Source organism: Urocampus carinirostris, chromosome 7, assembly GCF_059441175.1.
Source record: "Urocampus carinirostris isolate Australia breed hairy pipefish chromosome 7, RoL_Ucar_1.0, whole genome shotgun sequence".
NCBI classification, from domain to species: Eukaryota; Metazoa; Chordata; class Actinopteri; order Syngnathiformes; family Syngnathidae; genus Urocampus; species Urocampus carinirostris.
The window spans coordinates 56979-78697 of NC_142355.1; the positions used below are offsets into that span (position 1 = coordinate 56979).

At 47.1% G+C, this 21719-nt stretch overlaps 1 protein-coding gene across 2 annotated transcripts; it reads right to left on the reverse strand.

The window, feature by feature from the left end:
- Nucleotides 1-3156: 3156 nt before the first annotated feature.
- Nucleotides 3157-21348, reverse strand: ambra1b (autophagy and beclin 1 regulator 1b). 2 transcript variants are annotated; one of them, XM_088339405.1, is made up of 20 exons: nt 21064-21348; nt 20732-20941; nt 18533-18711; nt 17261-17319; nt 16576-16759; nt 15293-15465; nt 14260-14329; nt 12297-13570; nt 12142-12228; nt 11459-11644; nt 11296-11376; nt 9634-9737; nt 9462-9572; nt 8738-8926; nt 7623-7777; nt 5421-5560; nt 4628-4726; nt 4368-4558; nt 4211-4294; nt 3157-3680 (listed from the first exon to the last, which is right to left on the reverse strand). In XM_088339405.1, the coding sequence occupies exons 3-20, from the start codon at nt 18662-18664 to the stop codon at nt 3391-3393; spliced, it is 3609 nt and encodes a 1202-aa protein (XP_088195531.1). In that variant the 5' UTR covers nt 18665-18711; nt 20732-20941; nt 21064-21348; the 3' UTR covers nt 3157-3390. The 2 variants fall into 2 exon arrangements, with proteins under 2 accessions (XP_088195531.1, XP_088195530.1); XM_088339404.1 differs by lacking the exon at nt 20732-20941.
- Nucleotides 21349-21719: the final 371 nt, after the last annotated feature.

Here is a 21719-nt window from a genome sequence, read left to right on the forward strand (position 1 = left end):
TGGATTTGGGACTCGGCTTCGATCGGTTTTCGTCGGCGATTTCCGCGAGTTCCACCTGGAATCGGGGACCTGGGAGCGGACCCCTTTTGCGAACAAATATCCAGAAACGCTTGACACGAGTCACCCCGCTGAGCCACCTCGATTTTTTGTTATTATTGAATGTCGTTGAGAGATTCAGTAGCTACTTGGCGATGCGCGAAGCTAACTGTTTTGACAAACACAAAATCTTGTAGAACGCTCCTCTTTCGGGGTCGCTTGAAGCGTTTTCTAGTTTGAAACCTTCTTGTGGAAAGTGACTTGCGCTACGTTTTCCGCGTGCACACTTAAAAGAAATCTCGTACTGTAGTGTTAAAATGACAGTGCGATTGTTTGTTAGGGTAAACAAAGTACTAGAACGATGGGACTACAAAAACACAACAGTACTACGACTATATTACTAAAATACAGCTACAAATACAAAGCTACGTTAAAATGACAACAATACTACAAAACTAAGTATCAACGTCGGGGTTTAAAACAGGGACCGAACATATTTTGCTATTACGAGGGTTTCCAAATCAAATGGGATTAAATCCATCTACCTCTCAAAATAAATATGACTCGCATATGAAAAATTGGTCCAAAAGCCATACGAAATAAATCGTCTATTAGAAGCGCGAGCAAACGCTTTCACACATTTGAATGAGATAAAACATCTGCAGTAGCGCACGCGACAAGAAGAGGGCGCAGGTGTGCCTCGTCAGGAGAGCTGCAAGCGACTTTCTACAGAATGTCGTGAGTCCCGTGCATCCAATTCGACTTTTGCTTCACGACCACCTTGAAATCGGGGCCGCAAAGTCGGCCCTTTCGCCATAGAGGAGGAATTAGAAAATAAAGAATAATGATAAGCGGTAAGAACCGATTTATTTGATATTCAAAGTGGCCTTTAGCCTTCCCTACACTAAACTCGGCGGTTTCTTCAGTTTGGTTGGTGACACCGTCATTGTCCGCAGACATGACAATTTCCTTTTCGGTGTACAGCAGCATGAAGACGGAGAGCTTCTCAGCCCAGTTTTCACACATTTTGGAAGCAGAGAAGCTCCGCTCACATGCAACCCGAGTACAGGAAAGGCTCAACCGGAACTTCTATGCCAGCCTAATAACCTGGTAGGCATCTGTGAGAAGACCTCCGTTTTCCCTTTGACACTTTTTAATACTTTTTTTTTTCCCTCTGCTTTTCCTTCCTTCTAATTTCCTTGTATTCTTGTGTTTCTTCTCACCTTTTACTTCCGTTTTCGTCTTTTTGGATTGTGTCTCCTCTTTTTGCTTCCATTTTTATTTTTCCTTGGGTTTTTCAAGATTTATTTGTCCCCCAAAAGTAATTGTGTTCGTATTACAGAATCATTTTTAGTATGTGGATCAAAGCAACAAAAAGAACCCGAAGAGGCTTTTGAAAGCTGTTTTTAGAGAGCCTGGCCGAAAAAGCCACTGACTTGACTCCATTTGGTGCAACTTCGACCTGATCGTAGCGCCTTTAAAAGGCATCGTTGCCAAGGGAACCCGCCTGCACTTTCATTTGAGACGATTTCGCGACTGAATCGTCGATTGAGTCCCGATTTTATGCGCAGGCCAGGGCGCATTTTAGAGGGCAAACTGGGGTTGCGCCGAATGGGGCCCAACAGCCGATGCCACAATAAATGCACGCCTTTGATGACATTCGACTTGAAAAATCCGCCTTGTCCTTTTCCTTACGTAGGTTTTAGATCATAATAGTCGATAGTTAGCCATAATCGGGTCTGAACAGCCAAGGGCCTCACAAATATGACTTTTTGGTGGAGCATTGTTCGACTAGAATAGAAGCCTTCTCTGCGCTACGCTGCCTTATAGTGGATGTTTTAGGTGGTACAGTTCTGTGATTTGGTGTCATTCTGCAGCACTTTCTTCCCTTAATAGCGTTTGACTGGTTCGTGCCGATTTTGATTGGAAAGTTGCGATGTTCAACAGAAAGGTATTTTTAAAAAACGACTTTTATAAAAAATTCTTAAAGCGTCCTCTGCCGGACCAAAGTGGTACGACAATCTTATAACTTGACAATGAGATCCAATGCTATTATTTGCATTGATTTCATTTGCTTAGTGGCTCGTAAATGGCGCGACACGGCGAATCGCCGAGGCCAGTAATTGCCGACACTTTCACTCATCCATTTTATGGAATCGTCGTTGCAGCCCACGTTGCCGGACAGCCGGCAGATCGGAACCTGATTTGAAGCGAGAGTTGGCTAAGGATTTGCTTGCCACACTCGGGCTTGGGTGTGATCGCAAACCTTTCTAGAGTTTCTTCTTGGACGGCGTCGGGCAAGACGTCTCGGCTTTGATGCAGACGCCATGGCGGTCGGTCGTCATGGTGACCGGCGTTTCCCAGCTTCCCTAAAAGAAACACGTTCTTCCGAGGGTGATGACGTTCGAGACGTTTTCAGGGTTTGCAAACCTTTCTCGAGGCCAAATTCAAGCGCTTTTAAGGGACTTCAAAGCCAATTTTCCATTTTTTCCAGATCAGAAAAAAAAATCCACTGTGAATCACATTTTTTGCAGAACCAAATAGATCTGAAATGTAAATAGGCCATTTTTTAATCTTGCCGTTGCAATTATGACATAGCGCAGGATTTTTTACGTCTCGAGCCAATCGCGAATACATTTCTCTCCGTATAGGTGTCGGATAAAATTGACGGTCATATGTCGCTTAGATTTTCAGTTGCGGGATATTCTTCCCGTCACAATTTAATATAAGGAAACGCTAGAGTCATCTTTTGCGCGGCTCGTGATAAATGTCCAGAATTGCTACGTTATCGTCGCACTGACAAACATTCCGTAGCGCCCCGTTTGATTGTAGCGTGGACCGGCCGTTTCATAGGACAATGGCGTACGAACAAATGCCGTTCATCACGAGAGAAGCAGCGGCGTGATGGCGAGGCTAAACCGCTGAGGGGCGGCGTCGGCTTCCTTTTTAGGCAGATTTATGGAAAAACATGGCAACAATTTCCAGCGTGGAAAAGCACTTCACTTAAAATCCAAGCACTTTTAAATCAAACACGACATTAAAAAAATTGAGGATTTCAAGCACCTGTACAAACCTTGCATTTTCCAAATGCGCGGGAAAGAAAGTCAAAGAAGAAGTGCGTCCTTGGCGTCTCGGTTCTTTTTATTAACACGTGGAAGAACCAAGACGGGATCTTTGACGTCGACTTCAGTGTTTACAACTCGAGTAAAAGGCAAAGGGGAGCCGGTCGGCCGTGGCGGGAGACGGCCGCTCGACCCCCCGCCGGGAAATGTAAACGCGGACCGAGGGGACCGCAATTTCAAGTGTGGTTTTCAAACGGGGGCGAGGCCTACCCTCCGCGGAGTCGGGCCCCCGCTACCTGCCGTGAGGGTCCCCGGGGGCCGAAGCGGAGGGCCCCGGCGACTCCCGGTGTTGGCCCCCGGCCGCGGGCGAGGACGCGGCGGCAGCGGCGTTCCTGGCGGCCGTTTGCGATCCTCGATGGATGCGATGGCTGACAATGATGTTGTTGCCGAAGCCGCCCATGGACGCCATGGTCGTGCTCTGCTCGCGCTGCACCACCGCCGTCATGCCGCCCTCCGACATCAGCCTGCGGATTCGGGACAGGGCGTCTTCCCCGCCGGGGCCGGATCCCTCCGGAGCGTCGCCTGCGAGCGCAAACGAGTCAAAAGGCTGCCTTTGCTCAAAACGCTCGGCAAAATGAGCGGCCCCCGATTTTGCCCGAACAGAACGGCTTCACGAGCCCGCTCTCTGAAGTGAAGGACAGGAGGCGGCCGCTGGGGAGTCAGGGGTCGTTGGCGAACGCGATGGCTCTTTAAAGTCTTCGGCCGCGTTTCCAAAGGGCTTTATGAGCAGGCAACGGGAGACGACTCAGCTAAAATGGCCGGATGTTTTTCATGACGCCGACCGAAATAGAGTTCTCTAAGAGAACATACGTTAGCCCTTTTATTGAGCCGGGCCGAAAGAGCCGTCACTTTTTAGTAAACCGGTGGTCTAAAAAGTGACAAAATCCCGCGGTTTCGATCATTTTAATGACATGATCCGAAAGCGCCGGTTTCTCTAAAAAGTGCTGGAGGAATGCCATCAGACGGTTCCTTTTAGCGAGACCGGACGAAAGAGTCGTCTCTCGTGTGCCGAAAAAGCCGCATCTCTAAAGAGCGATGGCGTGACAGGTTACCTGTATCGGCCGCAGCCTCGGGGGAGGCGCGTTCGCCATCGCCCGTACGCCGAGACTCGGGATGCTCGTCGGGTGGAGGCGGGCCTACGAGGACAAAGAAAAAGGGGTGAGCTTTGTTAAGTACGGCGTCGGTTCGGGTCGGGAAGCACGCGGCTACCGGTCTGGGTGGGGGCGTCGGTACCGGTCCGGTTCCGGGAAAGCTCCGTTTGGGTCTGGGCGTTGTGCAACCGGACGGCGGGCGTCTGCGTTCCTTGCGACGTGACGGAAGGGGCGGGGTTTCGCGGCTGCAGACCGATGGCGTTCATCAGGCCCATGTCGCGGTCCAGCCTCCATCCGGGACGACTGGGCCTAAAGCCAAAACCCCGTCCGACCGTGAGCGCCCCTGCTAAATAAGAGCCCCGTCGTCGCACCGCTTACCCGGCTCGCTCGGAAGCGCGCCCGCGACTGCCGTTGTTGACGGAAAACAAAGGCTCTGCGCCGGACTCGGACGGACTTTCGCCGTCGCTGCGGTAGAACCTGAACAAAAACGGCAAATTCTTAAACGTGCAAAATAAGAGGCGCATTGTACACAGGGGTTATGAATCAAATCTATACAGGCTTAAAAATCCATTAAAAGAAACACATTCGTCCCGTCCGAACCTCCGAGTCGTTCGCGTCACGTGTTTTCATCACGTTGCTATTTAAGATGGCGATTACAAAGGCGAGCGCATATTCACGACTGCGCCTGAAGAAAACACGGATGAGGGCTGCAAATGTGGTGAGAATAGTGCCACACATGAGAAGCTGTCTTTTTAGGTTGTTATCGGTTCAAACACCCATGGCAACAGAGTACCGGGGCAACTACATTGTGGAGAATAGAGCCAAATTGCAGTCGCCGCATTAACGAATAGTGCCGGACTGCAACACAGACGTGAGAAGCTGACTTTAACGGTAGGATTTATTTAGAGTAGGGAGGAAGAAATTCAATATTAGCGACCATTTCTCGACAAAATATCAGATGAAATATTCTGATATTATACATTTACATTCCTTCTCCCGATTTGAGGCCGCTGCAATTTTTTCATACGTCAGTACAGTGTTTTGTATTCAGAGCGCACGAGGTGTGGAAAGGAGCAGCTCACCGGGCGGGTTAAAGGGTCGGGGTGAAAGGTTGCGCCGAGCGGCCGATGCGAGTGATAACGGATACGGAGCAAAAGCGAAGGGAACTCACACGGGTCGACAGATGACCAGGTCCCCCTTGTTGGTCCCGTAAGCCAGACCCATGCCGGGATCGGGAAGCCAGCGGGCAGAGTTGATGCTGATGTGACGGCGCTGATCCGGCGCCATGGGGTACACCACGTTGAACACCATCTTACGGATACACAGCAGAGACGCTCGTTGCGAAAAATAGCAAAAAACTGGGTTTTGTCGTTATCACACTCAAGACTCCACCATCTTATCTTTTGGAGTTAATTGAGCCCATTGTTCTGGCTCGGTGCCACCGCTTGAAAAATGTCGGCTTACTAGTCGTTCCAAGGAGAAATGAAAAGCACCGAATACGACCAAAAGAAACCCAAAAAAACAAGGCCACGAAAAAAGAGCACCAAATCCACTTGAGAAACAAGCCAAAGGAGTCTTTCCTTGGCCTGCTAATGTATGTATGTGTGTTAGAGGTCGAGCGATAATCGAACAGGCCGATAATCGGCACCAATGTTTGGGAATTTGACAGATATCGGTGTCGCGATATTATGGAGCCGATACAGCCGATACTGACGCCACCCATCCCGCGCTTTCTAATCGGATAAGAAAGCGGCGGGAGCCTCCGAAGCCAGAAGTCCCCACCCTGCAGGAGCGAAAAATTTTCCGATTTGCGAATACTTTTCACATTAGCAATTGGCGTCTTTTTTTCTCTCCGTCCCCTCGACCGAAATGTCGAGGGAATGTCGTTACGGAAGGTGTTGTGTCTAATCGGCGCGAACGAGTTTATTAAGACCTACACGGGAACGTCACTCAAACCGGAGGCGACCAAATGTAGCGAAAGGCTAGAATATTCAGAGACGGGGGCCATTTTAGGTTCATAGCTTGTGCGTCTTATCGCTCGGCCTTTCCACCAACAACCACAAAGAATTCGGTCATTTAAATGAGAAATAAATAGATGAATATATTACCGACAAACGAGAAGAATTCAGTATCGTAAAAATCTATTTCGATTCATACTTTTATAGTGAATCGTTTGTAGATAATCCATCAAAATGTGGTCAACCGATGAGGAGAAAATACATAATCATCAGAATTCATCTTAACGCGGGGCAAGGAATCAAACGGACTGAACCGTTTCAAAGCAGAGGACGCTGCGTTGTTCACATATTTGTTTTCTTTTTTTTCCATTTTTTAGCGTTTTCATCATATTCAAACGTATCCTGTTCTATATTGAGGAAAAGAGTTTTAAAAATGCTATATTTTTTCAGGGTGCTTGTGCCCCCTAAAAAGGGGCTGGTTACGCCTATGTTCACAACCACAACTAGTAAGCTATATATAGAGTACTTTATCATCCGTGTGCTTATAATAGCCTAATTGTAACGCATGTTTTTTGTTGGTAGTTGTTCACCGATAGCTGTGACCAGGACACAATTGTGACCGAGACCCTGGTTTGATTGGATTCCCCCGTTAATTGTGTTGAAATTCTAATGAATTACCTGGAAAAGTTTTCATTGCGCTAGTAATGTTTTATTTGAATTTATAACAAATATTCTGTTTCCTTTTGTATCATTAAAATTTTCTTACGCCAATTTTTAAGCTTTTACAGCTAATGTATATCGGTTATCGGCCTCCTCTTAATACTGATAATCAGTATTGGTCCCGAAAAACCCATACCGGTCGATTTTATATATATATATATATATATATATATATTTCATCAATCTCTGTTGATTAGACAAAGAAACGGGTCTCCCAGACTTGACTTGAAGGAGCTACCTGACTCTGGTTGCACTGGCTTCTTGATTTCTTTAAATTGGACTGTCACTTTTGGGAATTCATCGGTCTCATCGAAATGTCATCGAAATCTAGGTCTATTCTAAATCTCATCCAAATCTCAATCTAATATAAATCCAAACTAAATCAGATCTAAATCCGATCCAAATCTAACCCCGGAGAACCCACAGGTCACCATTTTCCAAAGGTCTTCTCAAAGACTAATCTAAATCTACATAAACCAATCCAAATATTTTCTAAACCAATTTATCAATTCTGATTTTAGGCTCAGGAGCAACTCAAGCGGTTTCGGTAAAAATGTACAGTCTTGGTGTGCGGCGCCCCTCGGCGGCCAAATTGGTTACCGCATCTCCTGACTGTTCCAAGCAGCCCGATCCAATCTTCTAAATTTTGCTTGATACAGGTAAAAAGGCTCCAGAATGTAGTGTGTGCGAGTTACCCTGACAGAGGTCTCTCCCCCGTGGGGCTGCTGCAGGCGGAAGACTTGCGCCACCATGTGGTCGGTGCTGGGATGGAGCAAGATCCTGCGGGATGCCAGGCCCACCATCACGTAGCGGCCCAGGGGCGACAGGCTCACCGAGATGGCGTTCGGACCTGGGGAAGCAAATCCGGGCGGGGTTAATGTGTAGGCCCGCAAGCGTCGGGCCACCTTCTCCACCCAAATTCGATTGCCGCCAGACAACTTTTCCCCACCGCGTGAGGCATCTCCACACGATTACAATCGCTGCCGGGAGTCGCTCGTGCGCAACGGCGTCTCTGTCCGGAGCGCTCGCATCAAGTCGCAAAACGTGTCAAGTTCGGGAGCGTTTGAACCCGATGCGCCCAATAAAGAGACGACTCGCAAAGTTTGCAGAGCGGATCTCGAGTGTCATGGAGGTAGCTCAGTTACGCGTGAACTTTTTTAAAAAGCAGTTCAATGAAACGGAGTCCGACTCGCCTCGGTGAGATTCAAGTCGTGTTCAAACCGCTACGCTTCCGATGACTTGCTTTGTTACTTTCTACGTGTCTATTTGGCGATTAAAGAGAGCTTGCGCGCTATGACAGACTGCGCCTGACCAACGCATTTGAAACCAAATGCATGCGGTCCTGAGAAAATAATGTCCCTTGATTTCAAAGACACTTTGGTTACAGATTTTGCAGATGACCGCTGAATGTACTTCACAAAATGCACATCCTATTTGTTTGATTTACTTTTCGACCTATGCCAAGGACTGGGTTCCTACTTTTTCATGGGTAAATTCAAGCACTTAACAAGCACTAAGTCGCCGCCATCTTAGTCTCTTCGCCTGTTCTCTTGGATGTGACGCGGCCATACAAACTGACGCCAGCCGCCAAGAATCAGGTGGGAAGAAGAAGACATTTCACGGCAGAACCGCAACACCAGAGCATCATTTTTAAGAAGACTTAATGAGAAACATGGCAACGATTTCAAGCATTTGACCCCAAATTCTATCACTTTTAAAACCTCGAAAACACAATTTGAATATTAGGCTCGAAACCGGCGGATCCTTAGTTTTGTTCCCATCTGTTGATTTTCCGCAGGCGGGGTCTTACCGAATCTTTTGGTGTAGAGCATCTCTCCGAGGTTGTGGGGGGCCAGCGAGTAGATGGCCAGGATTCCCTCGTCGGGGAAGCCCCGCTGGCTGCTGGGGACAAAAACCGCCAGCAGTTGCCCGTCGGCCGAGATGTCGCAGCTCGCGTCGTTGTAGATTTTGCAGTTTGGCACCAAGACGTTCATCGAGGCTGCAAACGCACCAAAGCCGCGCTTAGCACAGGGCCCATTTTGGCGACCGACGGATCACGCGATCCGTACAGAGTAAATGCGGTTTGGCACCAGGACGTGGACGGCCGCTGCTTAGCGCCAGACGGGAAGGGTGGGCCAATCCCTCCAAATAAACATGCTATCCATATTTAATCCCTCACTGTATCATGCTTCACTTTTTTTTTTATCTCTCTCCGTCTTTTCCCGTCTGTTAGTTTCTCTCTCTCTCTTTTTTGTTCCATCTTTATCATTCTCTCACTCTTCAGCTCTCTCCCAATCTCTCTCCAACAGTTCTTCCTTTGCTTTTTTCCTCCCTCTCCCCTACCTTCTCTTCATCTTTCTCACCTCAGCTCTCTCAATTCAGCTCTCTCTCTCCATCTTTCTTCATCCGTCTCTCCCTACATCTCCCCGTTGGCTTCATCTCTCCCTTTGAGTCCACATACGGACGGTTACTACCCGTGTATTTACAGGGACGGTACGGTTCCGGTACGGTTCGGTACCGGCGCGGCGGCTTACCGTTGCTGATCTCGGGCAGGTGAAAGTGTGTGAAGTCCCACCACTGCAGTCGATAGGTCGTGTTAGCGATGTTGCTAGCCACGGCCGACTGCCCGTCTCCGATGGACGCGCCTGGACGGGGCGGGCCGCAAAATCAGCTCTCCCCCAATTAGATTGCGTCGAGCGTCCTTACCTGCGAGCACCCGGTTGACGGACGAGTGAGTGGCCAATCCGGGCTGGCCTCTCTCGTGGTGGAAAATGCCGGCGTAGGGCAAATACTCGGGAAGATGGAAACGTCTGCACAAAGTACACAAGTTAAAGATTGCTCTAGGGCTTAAAACATGTTTTGCATCTACAATGCTAACATGTCATCCTTAGCATCTACCATACAATTCGGACCGTAAGAAGCAACTTTTTTCCAAGCTGCGGCTTATGCAATGATACGGCTAATTGGGACGCCCGAGCACTAAAGGTAAGGATGGAAGGAAGACGAGAGTTGAATGTAGGTTTGGGCTCTGTGCATGAATAAAACTTGGATGAACAGACCCCCGTCATGGAAAGGGGGTCAATCGAAAGAGGAGCGCCAACGACTCAATTGGGGATCTTTTTGAGGGAAATAATGTTGCAAAACCAAGAGATTACAAGAAGCAACAACATCCAACTGAGCAGAAATGCCTCTTGATCTGTGGGCATTATGGTGTGTTTCTGAGTCAATATTTAACACGGTTGGATTCTATCGACTGTCTTTGATCTAACAAAGCCATTTTTGACAACATTCAACTCATTTGGGGACGTCATGGTGAGCTTGAGAGTTTTGGGGTATCTTGTTTCACACTAATAGTTATTGTTCTCTGATGAGTATATTTTGAAATGGTCATATATTGAATCCCATGAGAGTTTGCACATTGAAATTATATATTGCGCGACAGACACACATTTGTTGATCAAAAGTCCGTCGGACCGTTAAGGAAGCATATATTATTAAAACTCTTCCTATGTACCGTCTTTCTTTGTAAATATCTGATGTTTCAATGTGCGCCCCATAGTCCTGAATTTCCAGTGCTTGTCGGCATCTACTTGTCAGCATGTAGTCCTTAGCATGAAATAGTTAGTGTCTACTCGTTAGCATTTACCTGTTAGCATGTCATCTTTAGCATGTGGGCCTTAGCATCTACTTGTTGGCATGTAGACACTAGCATGCCAGTTCCTATAAGTTTATTCTGTTTTAATTATTACATACTTGTTTAGGAGATGACATAGGATGCCACTTCCTTATTTGGACTATTAGGCACTGTAAATATTATTGTCACTATCAGTAATGAGTTGACAAAATCCTATCGTTCCGTTTGACATTTTTCTCTTAGTGTGGCGTTCAAGTTTCTTCAGTAGATTGTTAGTAAAACGAAAACTACATAAATCCGAGAGTGTGCGTGTCTTGGTTAAAATATATAGGACGATGAATAAACAGTAAAAAGAACGGACTTAAAATTGCTATGTAGTCAAGTAAGGTTTTTCATTCTGCGGTGCTCCAAAAACGCAGGATGAGTTTGCTACATCAGTATGATAAATCACTTTTAGATTTCATGAAAGACTGATCAGATCTTGGTTCACACATCGAGGGAGCCCCCACGTCCTAGTTTTGCTTTCTTTTTCCTGCAGAGCGAGTGCGCATTTTATCAGTAGGCGGCCCCATAGGGCGACTAGGCATAGTGAAGCAGTGTGGCAAGAGAAGCCAAGACAGTTAACGCTTCAAAAAAAGATGAGGAAAGTCCCTTGCCCACAGAAAAAGCGAGAAAACAAACAAGCCCTCCTGCCGCTATACGGGTCCTCACAATAAAACTGAAGCCGAACTTACCTGGGCACGAAGCGCCCCAAGGACGGCGCCGACATCCTGGCGTTTCGCGGCGCCCTGTGCCGCGCTCTCTCGCCGTTATCACTGTAACAAGCGACAGAAGAGCGCCGTTATCCCTTAAGTATTATGCGGGCGGTCGTGGCCACGCCCGGGTACGCCCACTCACTCGGGATCGTCAAAATCGGCATCGGTGCCGTCCAGGTGGGCCGGCGCGCTATTGGTGGCCGCGTCCGAAGACGTGGACATGGCCCGGAGGCGGTTCTGCTGGTACCTGGGGGAGCGGTGCCGGATGCTGTCCCGTCTGGACAGGTACTGGATCATCCTCTGCGCGTAGTACGCCGCCGGAGACAGCCTGCGGGGCGCCAAACAATGTCAAGTCCGAATTTCCCGACTAGAAGCCGCAACTTCCGTCGCCCGATTCCAACCCTGCGGCCCGTGCAGAGTAGGAAAAGATCTTACACCCAAGCCCGAGTTTGAGCCCGACCAGACCAGAAATTCCGCGCTCGAAAGTCAATCATTATGTTTAGGTCCGGCTTCTCTCTTGCCGCCTTTTTTTTTTAATCCATGCGTCATTGTTCATCTTTGTCTCTGCCCCTTTTTTTTTAGGTGCGCCTTTAGTCAGGTGCAGGTTAAGAATGGAAGTACAAGAAAAATTTCAATCAACTGCAATGTATGGTCAAGTGTGGGTGATAGGTGCAGATAACTGTGTAAGCAATTTTTAACCCCTTTTTATAGTCAGGTGTGCGGTATGTGCGTACAAAATGGGAGCAACTGTTAGACAGAAGCGAGTTATAATCCCGAAATGACAGTCACCGTCGCGGTTCGGCGGCAAGCACGACGGTAGCCTACCTGGCCGGGTCAGGATATATGGGGTGTTCCCGAGAACCGCCACCGTCGTAACGGGACAGCGACATGAGCGAGGACTCCAAAAGCCTCCTGCAAAGAACAACGAGTGAGGCGGGCACGGGTACGGGCCGGAGTAAAGGCCCAGCCGCCACGGTTACCTCCTGAGGTAGTCCTCGTCCACCGGCGCGGGATCCACGGGCACGGGGTCCACGGGCACGTCCTCGGTCGGCTCGGGCCCGGCGGCCTGTCGATAGACCCTTTCCCATTGGGCCGTGTCCTGGTTATACACCAAGCCTACCGTCTGCTCCGCAGAGGGCGGCAAGGGGAAGGTGGCGGAGGAGGCTTGCCGCCGGCTTCCCAGACTCTCGTCCGGCGCGGAAGCGGTCGAGGAGGTCGCCTGGAGGCCCGGCGACGTGGAAGACGTCTGATTGGTGCGCTCCCAGCGCTGCGAGTCCTGATTGAAGGTGAGCAGGTTGTGACACGCCCTGCAGCGATTCAAGTGCCCGCGAGTGCCGGGGTCCGTGGCCTCAGCCTGCGTCGGGGTAGGGGGCGCGGGCGGGGTATAATGGATAATGTCGGGGGCGGACGACGGGGCCGACGCTCCGGGTCCGTCCGAGTCCGCGTTGTTATTCAGCAGCTCTCGGCCCTGTTCCTGGCCGCCCGCCGCGGGAGGTTCCGGGTCCTGCATGCGTTCGAACTCCAGGAAGTAGCGGCTCAGGTTGCACTGCAAGACGTTGCGAAAAGAGGCGGGGTGGGGGCGGGCGCCGTCCCAGAAGGGGTGGTGCCCGCTGCTCGTATTGGACCCGTCGCCCGGTTGGTGGAAACTCCGCCCCTCGCTGGCCGAAGTGTAGACCGGCGAATGGGAGGAGCCGTCCTGCTGACGTAAAACCGCTAACAGGCTTAGCGACGAGGACGACGAAGTCCTCGGCGGTAACGGGTCCGAAGCGGCGTCGCCTTGGCGCATGCCGGACAGGCCGTGCGACCAATCCGGGGCCTGCCTGGAGGCTGAGCTCGAGCCGGGCTCGGTGCCGCTGCCGCAATAGAGTGACGTGAAAGCGGAGGGTCGGGGCTCCGGTCGGGGCTCCGGTCGGGGTTCCTGGCGACTTGTCGATGACGTAGGCGGGGCCTCCGACGTGATCCCGCGACTGGCCGAGCAGTGAGCGCACATGCAGGCCATGCCTAAAAATCGGGTGCAGCCCACGAAGGACAAGCCGTGATCCGTCCTGGCAAAGTGACCCAGTGGTGCGGCGGGCGTGGCGGGCGCCTCGGCCGGGGGTCGCCCCTCGGCCGCCCCGGAGCGCGAGGAGAGGATGTGCAGGAAGTTGTGCAGGATGGGCGTTCGGCGGACGGGTTGCGGCAAGAAGGAGCGCTGGCGGAAATGCGGGTGAGGCAACTCCACGCTGTCCATGCCCGCTTCGCCGTCGTCCTCGCTCTGAAACGCAGACAGGGAGCTGAACCCTTGGAATGATCTAATCCGTTCCACCCTGAATTTCCAAGGTTGTCAGGAAAAAAAAAAAAGTCTCTAGATCGTTTCAAAATGTAATGATTTTTTAAAATAAACAAATCAAATGCTCCTTCTTGTCGCTAGAGGTGTAAAAGAGCAGATGTTCTGTCGTGGCAAAGACAATATTGTGCAGGATTTCCTCAGCTTCAATAGTTTGATCTGATGTTATAGCCCGTTCACTGCCATTTTTTATTTCAAAGCAGTAAGAGAATTGGGGAGACCAGCCGATGCTCCTTGGACTGTTATGGGGTCCGGGAACGGACAAAAAAGGGGGTGGGAAGAGGAAGCAAAACCAGGGCCGCAGTTCCGGCCTACTTCTGCGGCTACGTTAACAACTTACACTAGCCACCCCGACCGAGCCCGTATCTCACCAACGGCAGATCTATTACCGACAAAATGAGCCACCCCCGTCTAGCCTGTATCTCACGGTTGGGTTTCAATCATCGAGGAGACCCGGCTCAAGCCGAGGATACCTAACGCTTGTGTGGACTTAGCCGGCTCCTCTCGACATCACGTTCTTACACTAAAAGGAGAAGCCCTCTAATTTTGTGGTACTAATGTAAATCGACAAAGACCGTTCATCCATTCATTAGAGGCGGTGTCGGGGCGCGACTCACCTGCTGATTGGACGAGGGATTCACGATGGCCGTCAACAAGTTGTGACCCAGCGGGTCGAATCTCACCAGCCTAAGAAAAACGTCAGCAGGCAGACATCAGGTACGCGGTTGGGTTTCAATTGATTTTGGGGGTCCCCGTCGGTCAATTTTGGGGGCCCCCGTCGGTCAATTTTGGGCATCTGTCAATAAACATTTTGTTTCCATCATAGTGACAATTTACTATTTAAAGAACAGTATTCATTGTCAAAACAGCCCCCCTGGAGTTGATGTTTTTAGTTTTACTGTAGTAACTTTGTAGTCGATTTTTTGCAGTATTTGTTTGGTGTTTCTGTTGTAGTATTTATGCATTTTAGCATTACTCTAGCAGTATTTTTGCAATGTCTGCGGTAGTTTCCTTTTTTCGGAACGAAAGCAAAATATTTGGTCCCTGTTTTTAAGCAGATTTTGATCTTTAGATTTGTAGTAAGTTAGTAGTATTTCTCGAGTAATATTTCTCTTGTAGTGATTTCGCAGTAGACACACAAAAGGAACAATGGGGACAAAGCGGGCACCCCAAAAAAAGAAACGATTTTTTAATTTGTATCACTTTATTTACAATTATATATATTGTCATACTTTAAACATTTTTGTTGGACGGGTCGGATTAATAAGCCTGCTGGGCCGCATGTGGCTCATGGGCTGTTCCTTGCTAGTTCAAAATCCATCGATGCCTTCTCTCCTTATTTTGATCGTCTACTAAACTTGAAATTGTTACGATGCCCTAATTTGAATTGCATGTACTACTTAGGTTAGTCTCTTTAATCCCATTTTTCTCTTTTGAATTTTTTGTTATGCTGTATATCTTATTTCGTTGACGTTCACTACCTTGTTATGAATGACAATAAATGTTGTTATATTTAAAATACCGCCCCGTGAAATTCCCGATGCTTTCCATCTCTTTTAAGTCTTTATTATGCGTTTATCCCGGAGTCCCGTGTACTACCTCGTTATGAACAAAAATAAAGACTCGTCCTTAGATTGGGCCGAGACTGACCGCACTCTCTCGGCGTCGCTTCCGGTCTTGACGGCGGCGAAAGGTTGGGGTCGGCTCCAGTCCCAAAAGTGCAGTTCGTTGTTGGTGGCGATGAGGAGGAGCTGAGCGCTGGGGTGGAAGGCGAGCGACGCCACCGCCACGTTGCCGTCCGTGAACCAGCTCTCGCTGCCGCCCTGCAGAGTTAGCGCCAGCGTTAGCGCACCTACACGTTAGCGTCACGGCTACAGGCTTCGTACACTTTCCGCAGCAAAATTCAAGCCCTTTAAGATCAATTTTTACAGTATCTTTGAAGGACAAAATCCAGCGCCGATCTAACGTTTTCTGTGACCAAAACAACGTGCATCTGTTGCTACCACAAACTGTGATATTTTGCGCTGTTCCTATCTATATTTTTCTGTCAATGGGCTGATGTAAATTGACAGGCATTCTGCTTTAACAATGAACACGCAGCTTCCATTTGTGATACTTGTTTACGATGACGAAAAGGGCTCTATCGGTCTTGGGTAATGACGAAGTTCAATACAGAAGACCAAAAAAAAAAAGTGCCGAATGTATAAAAAGCAGAAAAATGAGCCAAAATGAGACTCATTTTAATCATTTGATTGCTCCAAAGCAGAGTGCATAAACTCTTTTAATCGTAGGGAATGCTCATCTGTGGTAGTTTATTTTTTATTTTTGTTTCACTCATTTTAATTTACATTTTAAAAATTGGTCAAGATAGAATTCTTAAGAGTTAGGATTTTTTCTTTTGCATTTCCTCATTTATCTATAGCACAGAGGAGTTAATATCTTCAGGGATTCTTTCCTAATATTCGACTTTAAATCGGTAAAATTGTTTTGTATTTTACCCCCAGAAAAAGGAAGATCTGTGAATACTTGAATTTGTATTCCATGTGTTTTGGGGGGATCTCCTGCAATACTAAATGATTCTGGACATAAAGTTCTATATTTCGGAACATCATTTAAAAAGAAAATCTGAAGAGCCGTATCTTCTATATGCTGAGCCAAAAGTGCCGCTTTTCGGGTGTGACCAGTAGGGGGCATGACAACGCCATAATGATGGGCCAGCAAGTGTGTCATTTAAACATTCTTTTTCTTAAAAAAATCTTCATTCATAGAGTGGTCTATCGAGTCAGACTCCCGAGAAACATGACAATGGCAGCAATTGCAAGCATTTTCAAGAAATTCACCCAAAATTGAAGCATTTACCTGACCCCGAAAAGACATTTCCAAGGATCTCAAACACCCGTACAAACTCTGGGTCTAAAAGCGAGCCGACTCACGTGCAGGTCCCAGATGCGGACTTCCCCGTCCAGGCAACCCGAAGCCACCAGGCCGGGAATGGTAGGGTGGAAGGTGACGCACCAAGGGGTCCGCCGATGGCCCACCAGGGAATGGAGGCACTTGCCGGTTTGGACTTGAGTAATGTAAATGTTGTGGTTGACGTGCGTGGAGGCCATCAACGTCCTTGAAAAGCAGACAAGGTCAGTTGGCTTTCTAGCTCGCTGTCATCACCATGACACAACCAGAACTGATGTGACATAATTGCTCAAAATGCATTTTCTGGCCACTATTTAGGACTTTGTAGTTTGCAATCGGTGCGCAAAATAATATTACATACGCATATTTATTGTGAGGCAGACTGAATTGGCAGTCAAACTCTGTTTTTCTTTATGTGGAGTGATTGTTTTTAGAGGGAAAAAACAGCAAATGCTCACGCCTCATCGAGGTTGTTGAAGGTTAGGGAACCGTTTTGAACATTTCCAAAATGTTGAAAACGTCCTTGCAAAAGCTGCAACCTTGTATGAACCCGAAGGGGAAAACAGCTCCAGACCAGCAAAAAATCCTTCAATTTGACAAGGACACCAAAACGCGCCATGGATTTTGGTGGATTGCCGAGCCCGATTTGGTGACGTGGTCTCCGTGCCGATCCGCTAGGACAGAAAAAGGTGAAGGAAACCTTCTTACCGGTCAGGGCTGAAGGCCAGCAGAAAGGTAGATCTGGGACTGTCCGGCAGCTCCACTTTCTGAGGGAACACAAGTCAAATTTTAGTTGACATTGATATAAAGGACACGCAACTCCATCGGCCATTGGAGGCAAGCAGCACTGAAATTTTGGAAATGCGGATGCTTGCCTTACAGAAGAAAATTTTAAGATGTCTTCAATTTCAATTTTTTTGCCCTATAATCCCCCCAAAAAACAAAATGATGATTGTTGGTCAGGCTCATTAATGTAACTTGTCCTCAAATACTGATCTGAACCGTCACAAATGGAATATCGCTCAGAGTGACTCACAACCAATCGAGTTGATCAGACGGCAAGAAAAAAAAATGGACCGAACAACGACCTGAAATACCACAGAAAATTTCTAGAAAATGTCTAGAGAAACAAATAATGACCAAAAAATAAAAACTTGAAAGAAAGCTGAAATTTAAAAAATAAATAAAAAATAACTACTTTAAAAATGACTGAAAAAGGATCACAACATGACCCCAAAAACTAACAAAAAACAAACAAAAAATGACATCAAATTGACCCAAAAACCACCATAAAATGACCCACAAAATAACCAAAATTTATCCCAAATGCGACAATTAACGGATAAACTACAACAAAAAACGCCTAGAAAAAAAGACCACTTTTTCTTTTTAAATACAATAGAACAATGACCTCCAAAAATGATCAAAAATGCCCCTCCAGGCTTTATAATCCGGCCCGCCAAACGGTGACTATGTAATGACATTGTACATTAGAGGTAAGCGCTCGAGCCAAAATGTCAATCATTGAGCGGGGCCGGTCGGGCTTCTCCTCTTTCTCCCCCTCTCCTGACAAAAAAGTTTTTCTGCCATTTTTTGTTCCCATTTGTGTGTGTCTACAACAGAAAACAGCCTGAAAAGAAAAATATACTATATAAATACTACCAGAGTAATAAGACCAGCACAAATATTACACCACAAATATTACACCAGAAATACAACAACTGTAATATTATAAAAATACTTAAGAAATACTTCTATGGAAATACTACTAACGTACTACCAAATGAAATGACAGTAATACTACAAGACTGAATATCAAATGTAGTGAGCTGATATATTATTCTGAATTGTGAGTCTTTTAAATGCAATTTCATGAAACTAATCGATCTGATGTCTATAGCTTGATAAAACGGGACGGCTCACTCGGAGCCCCTCGGCCACTCCAAATAGTTGCGCTGGAAAATGGAGGCCCCTACCGACCTGACTGTGCCACTTCATCCATCGGAGCTTCTCCTCCACCAGGACCTGCAGGAGGTGCTGCGATCCAAAAGTGTTCCAGCCGCGCTCCCTTCGCCACAGGAGGCGCACAGAGTTCCTGGGACTGGACGACATGGCGCTCGAACCCAAGACTCCGACCCGCGAATCGCCCCGTTACGCTTCTGTGGCGACAGACAAATGGTGGCAACGCTTATATTGTTTTCCAGCGGACGAGACCGCGTGGCGCTCCAAAACGACACTTCAAAAAAGTAAAAAATGATAGGATAAATAGGCAAACACAAAGTAGTACTTTGATACTGGCCTAAATTGTGATAGGAGTGCAATGAAGGGGAACGCCAGAACATTTAGCGGCAACACGTTCGGAGGATATAAACACCACTTGTTAGTCCTGGTTTGAAAAGGGACGATGTGAAATATTTAGTGTAAAAAATAGCCTTGAAAAATGAGTCGACAGTTTCCTTCAGCGCCCGGGTCTTTGGGTCACCGCTCTTGTGGTGCGTAACGGGCAAGTACATTTTAGCGGGGCCCAGCCCTCTCCAAGCCGGTAGCAGGAGAAGTCTCCTGATCTGACTTGGATACAGCGCCTTCATCGTCAGGTGGCCGTGGTTTTTCGACATACGCCATCATCACGCTCTTTAGAGATGACTCGAACCCCAGCATAGACGGCCAGCGTTGTGTAACAATACAGATACTAGATCCTAAATGAGTGGAGAAAGACGTTTTACTTCCGAAAATCGGAGTGTCACAATGTACGATACGCCTCGCATCGTTTGCAGCTTTCATATTTTTGCTGAAAATTCATCTTTGTGGCGATGACACTAGATCTTTTGCTTTACTCATATCTTCTTTAAGATCAGGCGACGGTGTCATTGTAATCCTGTGGAGTCTTTTGAGACATTTTAGTGATAAAGGGAGTCACAAATAAATGGGACTTGACTTCTTTATCAACTGACTTGGGAAATGTTTTGTCGTTAAATGTTATTGCTCTGCTTTTCATTGGACTATAATTACAACGACTGTTAGTCCATTTGCCTTTATCTCCTGACTTTCTTTTATCTCTCTGTTCTCTTGGAAGTTCTTGCCCTTGAGTGCCGTGGCTCATCTGGCTGCAGACAAAGACAATAAAGACGATTCGATATAATCAAATGTGAATTCCTAAAGCCTTTCCCCAATTTCAAAGTAAACCTTCTCAAATCACAACTGAAAGTCTGGATTAATTTCATGACTGACAAAAGTGCTACAGCATAAATGTGCCTTCAGAATGAAAGTTTGGTAAGGTAGCTAGCTTACAGCTGCTATCATGTACACAGTTTAACATGAGCCACGCCAAACCTTTGACATCAAAGAGTGGTCGATTTTATCGCACACTCCATTTTTATGCACAAAACACAATCCATCTTTAGAATATTCAAAACAACATGTACTTGTGGAAAACGGTCGAGGGGCAAGCTTTCACCCAAACTGAAATTATTTGCATTTTTGGGAGTATTTTTTTTTTCACATAGACTTTTTTTAACATATAAAAATGAGTACGATCTTTTCTAAAGAGCAGTACGCGTTTAAGGGGACGTCTAATGCGGAAAGTGGTCATTTTAGTAGCCACACGCTTCAAAACCAAAAAAACCCTAAGAGCAACATGTAACCTTCCCTTTTTAACACATAATCTACTTAGCAGTGGTAGGAGAGCCAAAAATGAGTTCAAGGCTTTCAAGACCAGCCGTCTCCAACCTGGTGCCCGGAGACCCCATACCACCCAGGTAGCCCACGGACTGGTTGTCAAAATAGATCACGGGTCAATGTGATTACCTAGGAAATGTGATTTCTAACTGGTATGTTACCTAGTGGTTAATAGATGCCTAATGTAATGGGTCGAATGGTCTTTATTGTCATTGATATCAACGTTGTGAAACACTGTGTGCATTGAGATAGGACATAACACTCCCAGGTAGACAACTTTACTGTCATGAAATGAAAACTTTAAAGAGAAAAAGATGTCAAGGTAGTGCTCAGAGCCTGGCCGAGTTTATAATAATAGGCCAATGTTTGTGAATAAGAAAGACCAGTGCATGGTAAAATTCGTGCAATACCCCCCAAATAAAGAAATGTTCGCGTTATACTAAAAGCTAGCGATTGATTTGAACCACACATTTATGTCAACGACATTTGAAGGAAAACACTCACCGATTTCTTCGGCCTTTGCTCACAAATAAGCCTGGCACCCCAAACGGTTACAAAGAAGTGATAGACTTGAAATGGATGCCAATTGGGCTTTGAAGGCAAAATCTAAGATGTCGTGACGTCATTTGCCGTGTCTTTGACGTCTTGAGCTTGAAAAATACACCCAAAAAGGTGTCCGTCGCCTAAAAGCCCGAGAGGGACATCTAACGCCCACTTTGAATACATCGGTCGTTATGAAGCCATCGTCACATGGATATAAAATAGAAAGTTTATAAATCGTGCTCAACATGACAAAGAACACAAGTAAAATATGGATATCCCAAAGGAAGGCCTACCTTTCTTCATCTTTCGGCTCCTAGCGTTAGCATCGGTGCTAGTTCGAGAATTAACGGGGGGGAGGAGGAAGCTCTCCGTTTAGGGGAAACGACGCAATGTCTTTCCTTTACTACTACCAAAAAACCTAAAATTCCACAAACGGACATTTGTGATCATTGGAGGGGAAACAATGAGAATTTGGCGAAGATTTAGTCGCCGAGTCGGACAGGCTGCCCGACGCCGACTGGCTACTGTCGCGCTAGCTAGCTTGCTAAGTGACGTCGGCTAGCTAGCCTAGCTGCACCTCACGCAGGACAATCAACAAAGCGCCGAATACATCGATCGAAGGGACGTTGCCATTCAAAGCGAGATCGATTATTTCGACGCTCCACACAGGGACAGTGTGTTATTTAGCGTCCTTTTCTTGCTTTTTCACGTATTCATTCGTTATTCGTTTTTTTTTTACTGTTTTTTTCCTTTTCCTTTTCTTCTTTTGTACAAAAAATGACAACAGGGGTCTTAAACTGAGAGCCCGAGGGCAATTGCACGGGCCAATGTTTACCTGAATTTGGAAACTTTGCTCTTAAATTTCATCTCGATCATAGAACAAAGCTAAAGCTTATTTAAAGTCCCAGAGTGTAATATTTGACCACGAGATGGCACTGTATCGTCCCAT